At 49.0% G+C, this 17788-nt stretch overlaps 1 protein-coding gene across 9 annotated transcripts in view; it reads left to right on the forward strand.

The window, feature by feature from the left end:
* Positions 1–909: 909 nt before the first annotated feature.
* The window catches only part of Ciita (class II major histocompatibility complex transactivator), a 60617-nt gene continuing 43738 nt past the window's right edge, over positions 910–17788 (forward strand). For 3 of the 9 annotated variants that reach the window (XR_012907067.1, XM_075942015.1, XM_075942017.1), the window contains exon 1: positions 911–1283. Coding sequence is in view for 6 of the 9 variants with exons in the window: in XM_075942015.1 (XP_075798130.1) it covers positions 1001–1283 (283 nt within the window). In the remaining 3 variants the exon portion in view is untranslated. The other 6 variants (XM_075942016.1, XM_075942021.1, XM_075942019.1 and 3 more) reach the window with 6 other exon arrangements.

The raw sequence follows: 17788 nt of genomic DNA on the forward strand, positions 1-17788 counted from the left end.
AGGTAAGAGCATTGCCTGCTCTTCCAAAGGTCCTGAGTTCAATTCCCAGCAACCACATGGTGGCTCACAACCACCTGTAATGGGGTGTAATGAGGTCTGGTGCCCTCTTCTGGCCTGCAGGCACACACACAGACAGAATATTGTATACATAATAAATAAACAAATATTTAAAAAAACAAAGTTTCAAAAGGGAGGGAGAATCAGGAAGAGAGGAGAGCAATGATTGAGACAAGGTGAGGCCTTTTACAGCTTGTGAGCTAAGCCAACGGAAAGGACTTGCCAAGCTGAAGCTAAGGCGCTCCCGTGCTCATGCGCAGAAGGGCTTTCTGAGCTGAGTGCAGTTTTGCAGTGTGCTGTCTCCACTCACTCTCGACAGAGACTCACTTTCGACGGAGTCTGTCAGGAAGCCTTATGCTGGTTTGCTGATAAACTTCAGACTTCTGCCTGCATGGCACTTACAGAGGGGTGCCCATCAGCAATTGTTCTTCCTACTCCTCAGGGGCTTCTTATCTAACTTTTAAAAAAGATAAAAATAACTTAGCTGGGCAGAGGTGGTTCACAACTTTAACCCCAGCACTTGGGAGACAAGAGTGGGTGCATCTCTGTGAGTTCAAGGCCAGTCTGGTCTACTGAGCGAGTTCCAGGACAGTCTGGTCTACTGAGTGAGTTCAAGGCCAGTCTGGTCTACTGAGTGAGTTCCAGGACAGCCAGGGCTATGCAGAGAAACCCTGTCTTGAAAAACTTGAACAACTTTTTAAAAAGTTTAATTTTAAAAGCAGAAAGAAAAGCAGAAATTCCCTTATCTCTATCCGAATCACCCTGAACTCATTTCCGTTCGCCAGGCACCCTGGTCTGCGCACGAATGAGGAAATATTCCTAAGAAGGAATAGGCTGCACTGACAGCAGAGGTTCCCTCATCCTGGCTCTCACTTCACGTTTTGGATGCTGCAAGGCTGGGTGAGAGGAGACTCCAGGCAGCTGGGCTGCCCCGGGCACTGCCATGAACCACTTCCAGGCCATTCTGGCTCAGGTGCGGATGCTGCTCTCCAGCCAGCAGCCCAGGCAGGTTCAGGCCCTCCTGGACAGCCTGCTGGAAGAAGAGCTGCTCTCCCGGGAATACCACTGTGCCCTGCTCCGGGAGCCTGACGGCGAAGCTCTGGCCCGGAAGATTTCCCTGACCCTGCTGGAGAAAGGGGACTTAGGCTTGGCTTGCTCGAGCTGGTTCCATAGCAGGCTGCAGAACCCAGTGTTAGAGAGGGCCACCAGCTACAGGGACCATGGAGGTAAGCCGGCATCCCTTGGAGTCAAGAGCAGTGATGTGTGGCCAGCCCTAAGGTGTCCTTTCCTCTCTGAAAGGGAAATCCGTGGACAGGATGCAGGGCGAGCTCTTGGAAACCCTGGGTGACTGAGTGCTGAGGGCATGTAGCATGCTTCCCACATTGAGCAGAGCATCCTCAGGGGATAACTGCTGACTACCTGCTTGGTCCATGCCTAAGAGCCATCAACACTGTACTGCAAGGTGCACGGTAGACAGAAGGACTCCTGTTTCTAGCAGACACACCATCTAATTGGAAGACAGAAAGGTATAATTAGTCACTTCAGGTCAAAAACAGAGACTGCGTCTGGGGATGAAATTCAGTTGGTAGAGGGCTGGCCTAGCAAGCACAAAGTACTCAGTTTGATCCCAGCATTGCTTAAAGGGGAAGTAATAGTGCACATTTGTAATTTCAGCACTTGGAAAGATGCAATCAGGAGAATTAGAAGCTCATCCTTGGCTGTACAGTAAGAGCAGCCTGTGCCACATGAGACCCTGTTTAAAAACATAGGGAAAGGGAGGTCATGGAAATAGGGGGTGAAAGAACTGGGGATCAAAGGGCAGTGTGTTTGTGTGTGTGTGTGTGAGAGAGAGAGAGAGACAGACAGACACACACAGAGAGACAGAGACAGAGAGACAGAGACAGAGAGAGAAACAAAGAAAGAACTGACTGGCAAAGGGATAGAGAAAAAGAAAGCCAGAGATGCCCAGATGGACCAAGAGAAAAAAGGGAAGGAGACAGGAAATAAAAGAGAGCTGGAAGGAAAGGATTGAAAATCTGGCAGGAGACAGAGGCATGGAGAAATAGAAGCCAGTTCAGGAGGAAAGAGAAGGGGTGTCTTATTTTTTTTAATTGCATTATTTCTTTGTGAGGGAGGTCAGAGGACAACTTATGGGAGTTTATTCTCTCCTTCCATGTGTGTTCCAGGGATTGAACTCAGGTCATCAGTACCTTTACCACCTGTCCTAGTGTCTTAGGGTACCGCTTCAGTGTTCTTTCATTCACTTTCTTTGGTGCTGAGGATGGAACCCAGGTCTTTGTGTGTGCCGCCATGTACTCCATCACTGAGCTCCACCCTAGCCTGCTTCTACCTCTTAAGTCCAGAGAGAAGTGTCGTTGCCTCTGCTCCCATCCGTCCCTCCCTCAGCATGTCTGACTTCCTCCTCAGGAGCAAAGAGATGCTCACGGAGACAGAGCTTTTTCTGTTCTCCATGTGTGCTGTTTGATATCAGATTGGGGCCACAGCTTCCAGCCTCTTTGGTCCCATCCTGCAATTGGTTCCAATGGAGTCTTTGGAGTGTGTAGGGCACAGGTGAAATAATCCATACCCACTTCCCAGGTCTCCCACCCATCCCAGCCCTTTGAATGCATGTGTCCCTCATCTAATGCACAAAGCAGAAGCTAACTAGATGCCGCAAGGTAGGGAGTGGCAGAGGCTAGTTTAGAAGACAGACAAGTGCTCCTGAGTCTGACGGGGGTGGGAAGTGTTCAATGTTTTTTGATGACTATGAAACACTAGACAATGCCGTGTTTCTGCTATGGCATATGCATTATATATCAGTGAGGCTGGCTGTTCTTGTGTATAAATTCCCAAGTCAATGGTATCCTTCCTCTGCTGAATACAGCTCTCCTTCTCTCCCTCCTAACAAGGACACAGTAGGAAACCTTTGCTCTCTTTCATCTCTCTGGATTTCCAACAGGGTGAAAGTGGCCATTGTCATTCTACAGGGGCAGCTCTCCACCTGGGGAAGCAGTGCAAGTCTTCCTCTTTCTCCTGCCCACCACCAAGGGCAGCTCCCTCCCTCCCCTGATGCCCACACCTCAGCCACTGTTATCCCCTCTTCCTGAGTACACTGGTTCCTGTTTTTTAACTCTGTTTCCTTCCTGGGGGTGTAATATTTTGTTTTGGATCTCACGTGATTTCAGAAAATGGAAGTGGACTCAGGGTATGATCATCAGGGGCTGGGAGACAGAGGGGCATGTTCCCTATTCCCTCTTCTTGCCCTCCAAGCCAGCTCTGTCCCAGATTGGGGACACACACGGTGTCTGTGTGTGTGTGTGTGTGTGTGTGTGTGTGTGTGTGTGTGTGAGAGAGAGAGAGAGAGAGAGAGAGAGAGAGAGAGAGAGAGAGAGAGAGAGAGAGCAGACAGTGATGGAGAATGAGGGAAGGGAGGCCCCACAGGGAGGAAAGCACACTGACTGAATTCAAAAGAAAGTTGCAAAAAGGAAACCACTGGTGTTGGGTTTGCGCTCACTTGGGAACAATCTAGGCCCTCCACTTCCCTGACACTGCACTGGCTCCTGTATCACGGAGGAAAATCTGGATGATAGCACAGAGACCTGCCACATTCTGGCTCTCATCAGCTCTCCGGCCTCAATCTCTGCTGTTGTCTACTCAGCCCCCCCCCCCCATGTCTCCAGTGTCCCCAGATGCATCTGCTCACTGCCTGCCTCAGGACCTTTGCATGTTCTCTCCTCTGCCCGGAGTACTCTTCCCCAGGAATCCTCTTGACCAACGGCTTAAAATGTCTTTAACTCTTGCTTCAAATATCACTTATCATCAAAGCCTACCCTGAATATCCCAAGTCATGCAAGTCCCTCTCTGCTGTAATCCCGTGCTGAGGGGACAGGGACAAGAGGGTCTCTGGGGCTTTCTGGCTGTTACCCCAGTGCCGGGTTCAGCAGAGACTGTCACAGGGGATAAAAGTGGAGAGAGATAGAACAGGACATTCGGTTCCCTCCCTTGACCTCTGCAAACACGTCACACACACACACACACACACACACACACACACACACACACACAGAGAGAGAGAGAGAGAGAGAGAGAGAGAGAGAGAGAGAGCACATCCTGCCCAGACTGACTTCTTTTTAACCATCTATATAATTTATTATTGTGTTTTGTGTGTTTGTGAAGAAGCTCCATATGGACACAAACTTATGTTTTAATCATGATATGTCTCAAATGCCCTATGGTATCATCCTAGGGACACATTTGGCATGTAATACGTAATCATTGAATGTTGGACTGTTTCGTATATGGATTGATGAGTGGATGGTGGATGCGTATGTGGGTAGATGAATAGGTGTCAGTGAATGGATAGGTAAGGGAGTGGATGAACATGATGGGTGGGTGGATGGATGGATGGGTGGGTGGTGGATAGATGAATGGATGGGTGGATGAATGGGTGGATGGATGAATGGATAGGTGGATGGATGGATGGATGGATGAATGGTGAAAGGTAGTTGAATGAGTTGGTAGATTGATAAATGAATGTATGACTATGGGAGTAGGTTTATGGACGGATAGGTAGATGAGTGAGTAGGTAAATAGGTGAGGTAGAAGAAGGTAGATAGGTGGATGTGTGAGTGCATGGGTGGATGGATGAATGGATAGATGTGTATGTGTACATACGTATTATGTATTTATGAATGGATGGATGGGTAGATAGGGGTAGACAGATGGATGAATGGATAAACTATTGGGTGGGTGTGTGGGTGGGTAGACAGATGGTGAACATATACGGGTCATGCACTACCACCATTCTCTCTTTACAAATGAATAAGCCGAGGCCTGGAGAAGTTAAGTAACCACGTGCCTTGGAGCTAAAAGAGGGCTATTTCATCTAAAGAGAGAGGACCCATTCCAGACTTTTCTGCTTGACTCCCTTTTCTGAACAGCCCCGGGATCCAGAAAATCTACCAGAACAGGTGAGCAATCTTTAAACTTTGATGGGCTGATGACAGGTGGTGGCCTGCCCTCACTGCAACCGTATAAGAAAGTCATGTCTGGAAGAAGACCTGGAAGGCTGGCTCTGGTCTACAGAAAGCAACCTGTGTACACACAGCCCCAGGGGAGCTCCAGGGAGTCTGGAGCTCACGGTTTCATCCTGAGGAAACTCAGTGGGCTCAATGAGAAATCAAATCAGACACTCAGACAGAAGCTAGTCAGTCACAGCTGATAGCCCCTGAGAGGGTAGCCACAAGCCAGGGAAGGGCAAACTTGGAAGAGTCCTGATGAAAAAATTAGCTGTAAAATAGAGGTGACAGGAGTCACAGAGTCACTGTTCTGACATTTAATGTGAGACACGAACATTCCCTCTTCCAGTCAGCTGCTTCTGACTCCAAGACATCAAAACTGGTGTCTTGGGTGACCATGGTCTGGTGTGAACAGGAGAGGGTAGCTCCAGTCTTGGGTTTGTTGATGAGCTAGGAAGTCTTTTGATCTTTATTTTCTCTGATATTCAGGACATCCCTTCCAGACTCCTGGCTCTGGAATAGTTTTTATTGTAGCATACTCTGTTTTGTGTACTACATTACTGCACACTGTCTCGGGGACTCTGGGATTTCTTCATATGGGTTCCACTCTGGGAAACACAGCATAAAGTCTCCCTCTAGGATGCTACCTGATTTATTGGAAAGGGGCGTTCGCTAGCCCCCAGCTTTCTTCCCCATTTGGAGGTTAGGGTGAGGGACTGCCCATATGGGCTCCTCCCTCTTCCAGGTGTCTTCCCCAGCTCCTGCCCTGCTCCCAGCAGCATGCCTCCTTACCTTCTGGACTCAGTTTTTCCCCTGGTATGCCTCCCAGCAGTTAGCCTGTGGTTCTTTCACTTCCAGAAGCCACGAAAGGAGAAGTGCCTGTGCTAGGAAGGGGAAGTTGGCACTTCCAGGAGGATTTTCCCAGCCTGCTCTGTGTCCTCTTGCCTCAGAACTTGGCTCCTGACCAAGCCAGGGACTATTGCTGATTCTGATGCTATTGCCTTGAGTGGCTCACCTGGACCCTTCCTTCTGGTCACCTCCTGGGCACTTCATGTCTCCCTCCAGCACACTTTATTCATCCCCCAACCTTCTGCAATCTACTTCTTGATGAATCCATTTATAAACCATATTGACTTACCAAATTCATTAGCTTTCCTATTTGCCTATCCACTCACTTGTCACCTACCTTCCTACCAGCGGGTGAATCCATTTACATCCCCATCCATCTGGAAGTGGAATTCTCACATAACTTCCTGCCTCCCTAACTTGTAACATGCCACCTTTATCCTAACTTACCATTTTTGTCTACTCCCCAAGTCACTTATTTAGCTCCCACTGGGAAATATGTGTATCCCAAGAACCATGAGGCAAGAAGACACTTATGGCAAGTGAAGGGACTGTCTTAGGACTCAAGCCAGCCTTGATCAGTAAAACAGTTGCCCTCCATCCGTGAAGACAATTTCAGAATTGGGTGTGCCCACACACACACGGACATGTTTGTACATCTGTACATGTTTGGGGAGTGGGGTGTGCATGCACATGCGTATACCTGTGAATAGACACCAGAGATCACCATTGGTGTCTTCCTTAATCACTCTTGACCTTTTGTTTTGAGACATCAAGTCCTAGTGAGCCTCCTGCTCTGGGATCATAGGTGCAAAGGACCATGCCAGTTTTTACTTGGGTGCTGGGATCTGAGTTGAGATCCTCATGTTTGTACAGTAAACACTTTGACAGTGGAGCATCTCCTAGTTCCCAAATAGGGCTTTAAGGAAAAGATTGCCCAGGGCTGGGTTGACCCTTCCTTTCCATACCTTGTCTCCATTTACCTCATACTGGGAGGGTATAATTTGCTGCCTATGCTATCCTGTGCCCTTCCTTTGCTTCCCCATCTTCACTGACCTCTGATGGGTACCAGTAGTGTTCTGAATCTCCAGCATTATTCTTCTGGGTGCTGATATGGCACCTTGTCACAGTTCAGAAACTGTCTGCACAGGCATGGGCACACTTCTCTTAGTTATTGTGACACATGGGTCTGGGATCTAGGGATGTCAAGGAGGATGCAGAGAAACCAGGTAAAAGCACAGGTACATGGTGCTGTCAGCCAGGTGTATTCAAGCTGAGCCCTACTGTAACACAGACTCGCATTGGTAATGCAACTCTGGGGTGGCTGGGGGCCATCAGAACTAGCTGCCTCTAAAACAAGAAGGGACCTCACATGTGTCTCAGAAGAGCAGAGTATCTGATGCTAGTACTTCTCCTTGGCTCCAGGTCATGAGGCTGGGAGTGGGGCAAAGTGAGATTTCTACTGTTAACTGTTTTCCCCTACCAAACAAAAGCTGTTTCAAGTGGACTCCTAGCATTTCTCATTTGTCTGTCTACTTCCCTCTTGGGACTTTAGCAAGCAGTGATGATGGCTATAAAACTGTCACCATACAAAGACAGTTACTGCACACAATTTACCCACGGGGAAATGAAGGCTCTCAGATGGGAATCGAGGGCTTAAAGTCACCCAGCTGCCAGGAACAGCCATGTCACCCTTTGTCCCCCAGAAGTCACCCATTTTGGTGCCACGCTCACAGTCCCCCTACCACCCACACGAGGATTTCCTTGACGTGTTTTCCCAAACCATTCACGTTTATTTTCAAAGCAAGTTTTGTTTTCTGTGACAAGGAGGGGGAAGAGTCCAAACAGCAGTGTTGTCTTTGGCAGGGTCTCATGTAGCTAGTCTGGCCTCCAATTCTCTGCAGCATTTGGGGTGACCTTAAAGGTCTGATTCTACTGCCTCTACATCCCGAATTCTAGGATCGCATGTATGCGCCACCACATCTGGTTTGTGCAGTGGATTAAACCCAGGGCTTCATATATAGTAGGCAAGCACCTCACCAACTGAGCCCCAGCCCCAGCCCCAGCCCCAGCCCCAGCTCCAGCCCCAGCAAGTCATTTTTAAAGAAAAATAATCAAGCAATATTAGTAGATTCAAGCTAGATACTGCTCCCTGATGGGGAGCTGCCATCTGTGAGCAGAGTCACCCAAACCAGAATTGTTTTTCTCTGATGTCACCTGAAGCATGGGCAGAGTGAAAAGGTACTCACTCTCTCCGTCTGTGACTCAACGTTGCTGATCACCACAACTAAGTCGCCCTGAGCCAGCGAGCTCTCAGGCTTCACTCTTAGAGTCAACATTCTGTGTGCAACTTGGGTTTTAATTCAACATGTAGGAATAAAAACGATGGCCCTGCCAGAGAAATCCAAAGCAGTTTGCTGTGTCCACGAGGGTGACACTAGGGAGCAGGAGCTAGCACTCCCCACAAACCTAACAGCTCTTTGGTGTCTTGTGGGCATGCGTGGGAATCTGATGCAGGCCCTGTCCTGCAGAAGATGGCAGAGACGGTAGCGGGCACCAGTGTGGATCCATGGCAATCATTCTTTCAGGTGTCTTAGCCAATGTGCAGCCTTCTGTGGTCACCCAATTTGGCTTGCAATGAGGAACTGAAATTAAATAAGAAGCTGTGGGTGGCTAAGGGAGTATGGGCAAATTAGAGGGTATCCAGCTACAGGATATGAACCGTTTGGGCTTTATTGACATTTTCAGTTGGTCCCCTATTTGCTTCCTTTGCATGCTAGCTAAGCTCTGGGCTCCTGACTGGTCTAGGGAGGCAGGTGAGTGGTGAGGTCACCCACTTCTCACCTGGACATCTGAGGACTTTCTTGAAGAAGTCTAGCACACCAGGAGGGACACCCCAATTCCAGACACTGTGCATCTCTGCCCTCCACATCATGCGTGGCCTGGTTCCTTGCCCTTCTGGGTCCTACCTGCCGGAGTTGCAAGGTAAAAAGGAGGGTAGGCAAAACTGACGTGACTAGAGCTTTCATGAGCGTGGTGAGGGGCTTGCCGGACAGACAGAGTCGTTGCTGCTGTGAGTTACCAACTAGAGGAGGTAAGAAAAGGGGTCTGAGGTGGGCCTAGTGGAAATTCTTTTCATTTGAGAGACACTGGAAACATCTAGATGCCTGGCAAAGAGTCTTTCTCAGCACTCAGATGTCTAAGGGCTGTGCTGGCAGCACTCAGCTCTGCTGAAGTTTGGGGGTTATCTGGTCTTTCATCTCCTCTCTTCTTTTCCCTCCTTTTTCTCCTTCTCTGCTTCCCTGAGGATATTGAACCAAGATCCTGGGCACGCTAAATAAGCTCTCTACCCCTGAGCTACATCTCAAGCCCAGCTCTGTCTTTGGGTAGCGGAGGCATGCCTCTGTAGGAGACCTCTACCCCATCCCTGGGAAGCTTAACACTCCCCAAACTGTAGTGGGGCCTGGTGTGTATCTTGTAGGCACAGAGCTTCTAGCAGGCTCTACTCTCTCTGGTCTCCGAGTGGTTTTGAGGAGTAGGTGCAGGGACAGACAGTGAGAATTGACTCTTTCGTGGAGAATCTGCTTTAGAGACAGCACAGTAGGTTCACCACCCAGCTACATTCTTGGCTGCATCTGTGTTGTGCCTCTGAACCACCGCTAAGCTCCGAGTTTCAGTTTTCCTCAGGGGTCACACAGCGGGCTCACAGGAATGTGTCCGTGGGTAGGGTAATGGTGAGAATCAAACAGTGCAGCATAGTACCTGATTCTCTGTAGTAACCTCTGTCATGGGTGTCATTGGTAAATGTTACTCTATGGTTAGAAGGGGTTGGACCCCTTTTCTCAGACGACCCTGAAATGTACCAACTAAACCATAGTGGCAAGTGTTCAAGCAGTTGACGGTTCTGGGTGGGAAGTAGTGTTTTAGGTGGGGAGAGAGGTCAGAATCGAACTTGACCGAGCCCTTCAGCCGCAGATTAGGAAATCTAGCCATGAAAAGGGAAGTGACTTCTCCAAGGAGACATGTCCTGGAAAAGAAGAGGGTCTAAGAGCTTTATTAGTGAGTATCAGTCTAAATGACCCAAGGAGCAGCTTATCCGTAGTTGTTGGACTGAGTGGAGAGAAACAGAGGGCCGCCAGGGCTGTAGGTGAGATGGCCTGCAAAGTCAAACACCTGCCCTGCCTCAACTCTGAAGCCCTTTCCTCCTACGCAAGAGCTGGCCCAAGTGAGATCTGCCTGGAGGGTGAGTCTCTGGGGACACTCAGTCCATGCAAACTGGGTTTGCCATGTGGATGCTTCTGAGAAAGCACGTGGTCGGTGTCGCGCGCAGGAGGGAGGGTGCTTATCTCTTTCTTTGGCCCAAAGCTGGAGGTGCAGATAGAAAGTGAAAGGCGGAGGGTGGGGGGAGCCGCCACAGAGCAGGAGTGAGGTGGCTGCCAGGAGCCTGCCCGCCCCAAGCTCCTAGGAGCTGCTGAGGCGCCGGCGGCCGGAAGAGGACTAGCAGAGCGCGCAGGAGTCGGGGCATTGCCGTGGTAGATGTCTCTAAGGTGCGACTGGGAATCTTAAGTTCTGAGGCCGGCAACTCTTTGCCCGAGATCAAAAGGCCAGGCTGGAAAGAGCTGGAGGGTGTGCAGACGGTAGGGAGGCTTCTCCGATCCTGGACTGCGTGAGGGACTTGGGAGCTGGGAGTCAGAGCCCCTAGGCTGTGCGCAAAGCTCACGGGAGGGCATGAGGTGGGGGAGGGGCGCGGGGAGCAAGGGAGGGGAGACAGCCTTGCAGAGTGTTTGCCGCTCTGGCAGACAGGCAGGTGTGCACCTCACCAGTCCTCGACATCTACCCAGGGACGCGCGCAAAGAGGGACCCGGGACCTTGGACCAGGGAACTCCCTTCTCTGGACCTTCATTTGCCTGTTGGGACATACCACTTTGGAGTCTGGGTACAGGGCACTTCTTGCAAGGATTTTTGCACATAGGGTGCAGAGTTCTGGCAATGACCATCTAGGGGGTGAGGCAGAGGCATCTGCCTTACTTTGCCACATCCTTTAAAGAGAGTTGCAATGAATGCCAGGAGGGGTGGGGAGAGTTCTCCTGGAGACCCAGGCAGTTATAAGGGCAGCCACTGTGCCTAGCTTTGTATGGGACCCTAAGCAAGTACTCTCCTTCTACAGAGTCCCACAGCTCCCTTCTCCCAGGCCTGATGCACCTCACAAAGCGGACCTCTTCCTCTCAAGGCCAGCGGTTCCTCACTTCTGAGCAAAATCTTAAGCAATGCTTTCAAATAAATAAATATAATTTCTCAGGCAGATTGATGAAACTTAATCAAGGAAACTTGGCTTTCCTCCTTTGTAGCCTGGTGTAGCCAAAGGGCATCACCTTCCCACTGCAAATCACGCTTTCCTGGAGGCTCGGAATGAAGGTGGGGAGAAGCCCTCACAGATGCATGAGCAGCACGTCCAGTAGCCCAGGTTTGGGAAATCTGGGAGGCTGTTGATGGCAGGTCCCTGGTCACATGGTCTTCAAGGTCCCTAGCTCTGCCCCAGGCTCGGTCCACTGGTACCAGCCCCCCCCCCCAAGGTCTCAGGCAGGCGCTGGAGTACCAGGCCCTGCCTCTGTCCTACAGGTGTTCCCTAAGTGCACAGTCTGGGAACCTGGGTTAACTAACCTCTCCGTGCTGATTCTAGCAACTTTCAAGGAGAAGCACTAATGTGATCTGGGGAAACTGAGTCTGTTGTTGTTTTTAAGTACATGCTAATATATTCACATATATTAATTTACTTTAAACTCATAATCAAGCAATATATAATATATATACACACATAACCTATAAAAGTATATATAATCACATTTATTAATTAATATGTTTATGTTTGGTTTGGTTTTGTCAAAAGTCCTAAAGCAAGCTGTTGAGAGGATTTGAACCCAGATCTTCTGAGAACCCTGTCTGCTGCGTGGGTAGCAGACGTGAATTCCCACGAATGTTCGTGGGCTCTGAGCAGACTATCAAAGAGAAACCTGGCAGTTAGTAGAGCAGAGGTCATCTGATGGGCCAGATATTTTATTTGGCGTACATTCTGGAAATAAACTGGAGGGTGCTGCGCCAAGGCCCTGTCTCAGGCAATCAGGAGGATGCTGCGCCAAGGCCCTGTCTCGGGCAATCAGGAGGATGCTGTGCCAAGGCCCTGTCTCGGGCAATCAGGGGAGTGGCTAGGGCGGGGAAGCTTCTAGCTTTGACTCTCAGGCTTCTCTTCACTCATCCTGGCTGACAAGTGGCTTCCCTCACTGCTCTGTAGAACATGCAAAACACAAGAGATTTCTGGACAGCTGTCCAACTCACACAGGAGTGCTTTGGAAACCCACTAGTGTGTGTCAGAAGGAAAGGGCTTTGAGAGAACTGGTGCACACCCAAAGGAGTGTCACAAAGAGGCAGTGGCCGAGGAAGCTTCTCACTCGGGGAACCCTTACTCAAAAGAGAATCTGGGCTTCTCTGTCAGTGTCTTTAACAAACTAGTGATTTCCTCCTCGTCCCCCTGCTCTTCCTCCACTTCCTCATTCTGGTCTCACTCTCTCATTCCTTCCCCCTTCTTCTCTTTCTCTTCCTCCTCTTTGTAATTGCATTCTGTTTATTATTTATCTAGCTATGGTGTGGAAAGGGGCGGCACATGTACCAACATGCGTATGTGAAGGTCAGAGGACAACCCTGCAAGAGTTGGTTCTCTCCTTCCACCACGTGGGTCCTGGAGATTGAATGTAGCTCGTCAGGCTTGGCCGCAGGCGCCTTTACCCACTGGGCCACTGGGCACATCTTGCTAGCTCTCTCTCCCCTCTTTTGAGATAGATCTAGATGTAGCTCAGCGAGACTCAAACATGCCATCCTCCTGCTCAGGTCCCCTGAGAGCTTGGGGTTCCGGGGGGTTGCCACTACGTTAACACAGTGCTGGAGAAGTTGATGCTATTTCAATAGTGCTGTCTTGTTTTGGTGGCAGGTGGCATCATTGTTTCCTGGCAGCTCAAGACAATGATAGAAAGTATTACTGTAAAATCATGGTGAAAATGTGCAACCTAAATCTACTACTGAGCATGCTCATAGTGTTCTGGAACCATCGCTACCTCTGTCTCTAGAATTTTCCACCCCACTCCCAAATGAAAACTCTGAGCAATGGAGCAGTATCTCCCCCTCTTCTGGTCCCTGATGGCTTCCACTCTGCATCTGGCTCTCTGATTCCGACTGCTCTGAGTGCTTTGTGCATGTGCAGTCCTTCAGTGTCTGGCTTCCTTTGTTAGCACATCTTCAGGGTTCATCTCTGCTGCACCCCGGGAACGAGCACAACAAGGGAAGACTATCTCTCTGACCATGTGCCATGCTCGTAGGCAGCTTTGGGTGTACGCAGCTTGTTTCTATTTTTGAACTTTGCCTTATATTCCTTTTTTGCTGTATTTGTAGTTGTTTGGGTTATAATTTTGAGATCTGGGTATAAGGTTCTCACTCTGTACCCCAAGCTGGCAATCTCCTGACTCTACCTCTGCCTCTGCAAAGTGCCAAAATTACAAATGAAGTGAGCACGACCACACCCAGCAGCCTATATTGTAATATTGATGTCAATAATCTGTTTGGCTACTTGTTTTTAATTTCAAAAATTTCTTTTTTTCTTTTATGTTTTAGTCTCATTCTAGCCCCAAATGGCTTCATGCTATGTTCACTACCATCATCTCCTTCAGCCTCCAGAGTGCTGGGATTACAGGCGTGAACCACCACACCCTGCCAGATGGTTTCATTTATTTCTTTGTACATTTATTCATTTATTTGGTTGTGTAGGCTTGGGAGCCAGTACCATGGCATGCCTGTGCAGGTCAGAGGACATCCTGTGGAAGCCAATTCTCTCCTTCCAGCTTGTGGCTCCTGGGAACCCCCTTTACCCGCTGAGTAATCTCTACCACCTGAGTAACTTTCTTTTAAAATAAGTATATTTGAGTAAGACAGGGACACACATCTGTAACCCTAGCACTTAGGGGCTGAAAGATACAATGAGACCCTTTCTCAAACAAACAAATAAAGACCCCAAACATGTGGTTGCACATGCTTTCAATGCCAGCTCATTGATGGCAGAGGCCGGCAGATCTCTGACATTTCAAGGCCAGCCTGGTCTATATAGCAAGTTACAGGCCAGCCAAGGTTAAAAAATGAGACCATATCTCATCATCATCTTCGTGAATAATCCCAAACAATAAACCCACATTTGTGTTTCTTCTCTAGTAACATTTGTGTTAATATAAGGAAGATACTAGAGTAACTACGTTGGGTATTGTCAAGCAACAGTCCAGAGCAGACTGGACAACACAGTTAGAGGGAAAGAAGATGTGGAGAAGTCCAGGCCAAGGGCCAGGTCACGTTATGGAGGGCAGCCGAGACGTTTTCAAAAAGAAACCCAGAAGAATGGAAGAAGTGTCTGACCTGCCCCTGAAGTTGCCAGCTGAGGGGAAGTATGGGAAATATGGCGGAATGCAGGGAACTATGGGAGGAGCCAGACAAGCTAAGATGTGGAGTCTGCCTGGCAAGGGAATAGGCTTGGGGCTTTGGGAATTAAGCCTCCCTTCTTTTTAAAACAGTATTTATTTTTGTATCATTTTTAATTATGTGTAGGTGTGCATGTCTATGCATGTGGGTATGAGCATATGAGTGTAGGTTTCCGCAGAGGCCGAAGGTGTTGGATCCTCTGGAGCTGGAGTTACAGAGAGCCGTGAGCTGTCTGCCGTGGGTGCTGGAGTCCAAACTCAAGTCCTCTGCAAGAGGTGCAAGCGCTCTTAACCACTGAGCCATCTCTTCAGCCCCGGCTCCACTCATTCTTCAGCGTCAGATGTGAGGAAAGGAGCATTATGGGGGGTTCTGGGTGTTACATGTAGAGATAGCTGCCAGATAGTTAGTGCACTTGAGAGCTGAGGCAGGGGAACTGAGTTCCAGGACAGCCTGGGCTGCACAGAGAGACCCTATCTCAGAAGAAAAACAAAATGCCCTCCAAAGGAATATCAATCCCAAATCCAAGGCCTGGGAGCACAGCTCAGTGACAGAGCTCATGTCTCTAGATTCTATATCCCACCACAAGGGGCAAAATTTGGGATGGTAATTACACCTGGAGAGGAAGAGACGCAGATTAAATGACGGTAAAGCAGTCCCAGACTCTCTGGATGAAGCTTTCAGACTTGTCAGGCATCAAAACCAAGAGAGTATCCCCTGACCACCGGAAAACATCAGACAGGCCAAGTGCTATATATGTCAGCGCACATTTGTAAACTGAAACAGGAGGATTGCTGTGAGTTCTAGACCAAACTGGTATAGAACATAGACTGACCCTGCCTTTGAAAACAAAAGCAAATAACAAAATCCACAAAAAGTGCAGCTCCCGGGTTCAGCTGAAGACCCTGTGCCTGGTGTGAGCACAGGATGTTGGAAGCGTGTTCAAGGTCAAGACTGGGACCTCGGAGTCAACACAGAACACACCAGACCCAAATTCTCAGCACAAAGGAGATTTATTTACTCTGAAGGGGACAAGGGAGGGAGGATGCCACCTCTGGATCAGACAAAGACAGCAGCAGGTGTTGCACAAGAACAGTTTTTAAGAAGAAACCCGGGGAAATCTGCATTATGTAAGTCCTGGTTGGACATGTTAGTCGCTGTAGCCAAATAATGAATGTTGGCTGCTGGACCTTGGTGTTTTGATAGCTGAACCTTGGTGATCAGCCTCAAGAGTCAGTCAGGCACAAGGAAGTGGCCAAATAAGGGAATGGCCCTGGATGGCTAGCTTTAGGAATGTGACCTAATGGTTTAACATGGGAGAAGGAAGTGGCAATGCGGAACCTGCAGGCACCATGTTCACCACGCTCTGACCTGTGAAAGTCCTTCAGTGAAGGCCTTGGGTCTCCACCTTCAGCTCCCTAAAAGCAGGGCCAATCCTAATTCACGTCACTGTTGGGGCTGGAGTTTGGGGCCCTGCTTTGATAAACTACAGCCGTAAGACCTTCCTTCTCCCTGCTCAGTCTCTGGCTTGGGTTTCTTTCTAGCAAAATATGCTGACTTTTCTTTCCAATCCACTGATTGCCACAGGAATGTTGAGACACATTGGATGCCTGGAGTGGGGTAGGGGTTCTTGTTAGGGACAGGATGCTGGCACCCCTGGTCCTCTGTGTGCAGCTCTCCCAGTGTGTCCCCTTTCTCCTTCCCTAGGCCCCAGATGCCTGCCATTTACCAGTACCTGTGGAGGCTGCATTTGCTCTGTTTGTGGTTCAGTGGGTGCTTCCATTCGGGGCTCAGAGCACAGATGGGGAGGCATGTTTGTACTAGACACTAGTGGTGTCTTCTGTGAGTTTCTTCCGTATGATTTCCAGTTCATATCCGGGAAAATGTATTTTAAAATATCATCAGAGGTGAGGCTCCCATAGAACCCAGCACTGAGCTGGAGATGCTCATATCAGAGGCAGCCTGGGTTTGGAGTGAGGTGCACTGGGGGACAGAGGTAGAGCTGGATAGATGGGGGACATGGCTACAGTGAGGTCACTCTGCAGATCACAGCACATCTCCTTATGGAGCCTAGGAGTTGACTCTCTGAGATATCTCAGATTAAAACGAAGAGAGACCTTGTGCCCTGCCTGAACCTATGCTTGGGTGTGAGCTGGGGTCTTTGTCCGTGTTCTGATGCTGAAACTGAGTATCACAGTCAGGTGGAGGTAGCTGAGCTTAAAGTCTAAACTCTGGAAAGTTCAAGAGTTTGGCTGTGGACCCTGTCAGGGACCTTCTTGCTGCATCTTAGTATGGCAGAGATGCCATGTGGCAAGATGGAGCCAGTGTACCCTCAGGACTGTTCCTCTTTTGAGGAAGGGTTTTGCTAACCCAACCATGAGGTTCCTACCCTAGTGACATCATCTAACATTAATTTTCCCTCCTCTGAGTACCAGCAGGCTAAAGTTAGGTGACTGGTACACGAATTCTGAAGATATCCTCTGGGAGAAGTGGCGTGTCTCTGGTTATTCCCAGGGAGACCTGTCAGGGACCACAACCTGCTGGATGGTACTCCAGCATCCACACAGGCTGATGCATCAAGTCAGAGTACTGTGGGCATCACTCTTGAGCTGTAGTGTGAAATGGTTGTTATTTCCTTTCTTCCTTCCTTATTCCTTCCTTCCTTATCCTTCCTTCCTTCCTTCCTTCCTTATCCTTCCTTCCTTCCTTTCTTCCTTATTCCTTCCTTCCTTTCTTCCTTCTTCCTTCCTCCTTCTTCCTTTCTTCCTTCCTTTCTTCCTTCTTCCTTCCTCTTTCCTTCCTTCTTTCCTTCTTTCTTTCCTTTCCTTTCTTCCTTCTTCTTTCCTTCCTTCCTTCTTCCTTCCTTCCTCTTTCCTTCCTTCTTTCTTCCTTCTTCCTTTCTTCCTTCCTTCCTTCCATTTCCTTTCTCTCCTCTTTTCTTCCATTTCTTCCCTCTTCCTTTGATTCCTCTCCTTTTCTTCACTCCCATTTTTCTTTCTTCTTTTCTTCCTCTCTCCCTCCCTTCCTTCTTTTTTCTTATTCGCATCAATTTTTTTCTTTATATGTGTATGTGTGACTGTGCAAGTGGGAACCAAAGACCAACTTTGGGTGTCATTCCTCAGGAGTTGTCCACCTGAGGACCACATTTCTGAGATAGTGTCTCTTGCTGGAATCTTGGGCTCTCTGACTAGGCTAGGTAGATGGTCAGTAAACTCCAGGAATCCTTCTGTCTATACCTCCCCACTGCAGGCACTTAACACCATGCCCAGCCTTCTTCATTGTTGTTACTTTCTCTCTCCATCCTGTGTGTGTGGTATGGTGTTCGTGTGTATACATGTGCATGTGGGTGTGAGGGTAGT

This window comes from Microtus pennsylvanicus, chromosome 11 (genome assembly GCF_037038515.1).
Source record: "Microtus pennsylvanicus isolate mMicPen1 chromosome 11, mMicPen1.hap1, whole genome shotgun sequence".
Lineage (NCBI taxonomy): Eukaryota > Metazoa > Chordata > Mammalia > Rodentia > Cricetidae > Microtus > Microtus pennsylvanicus.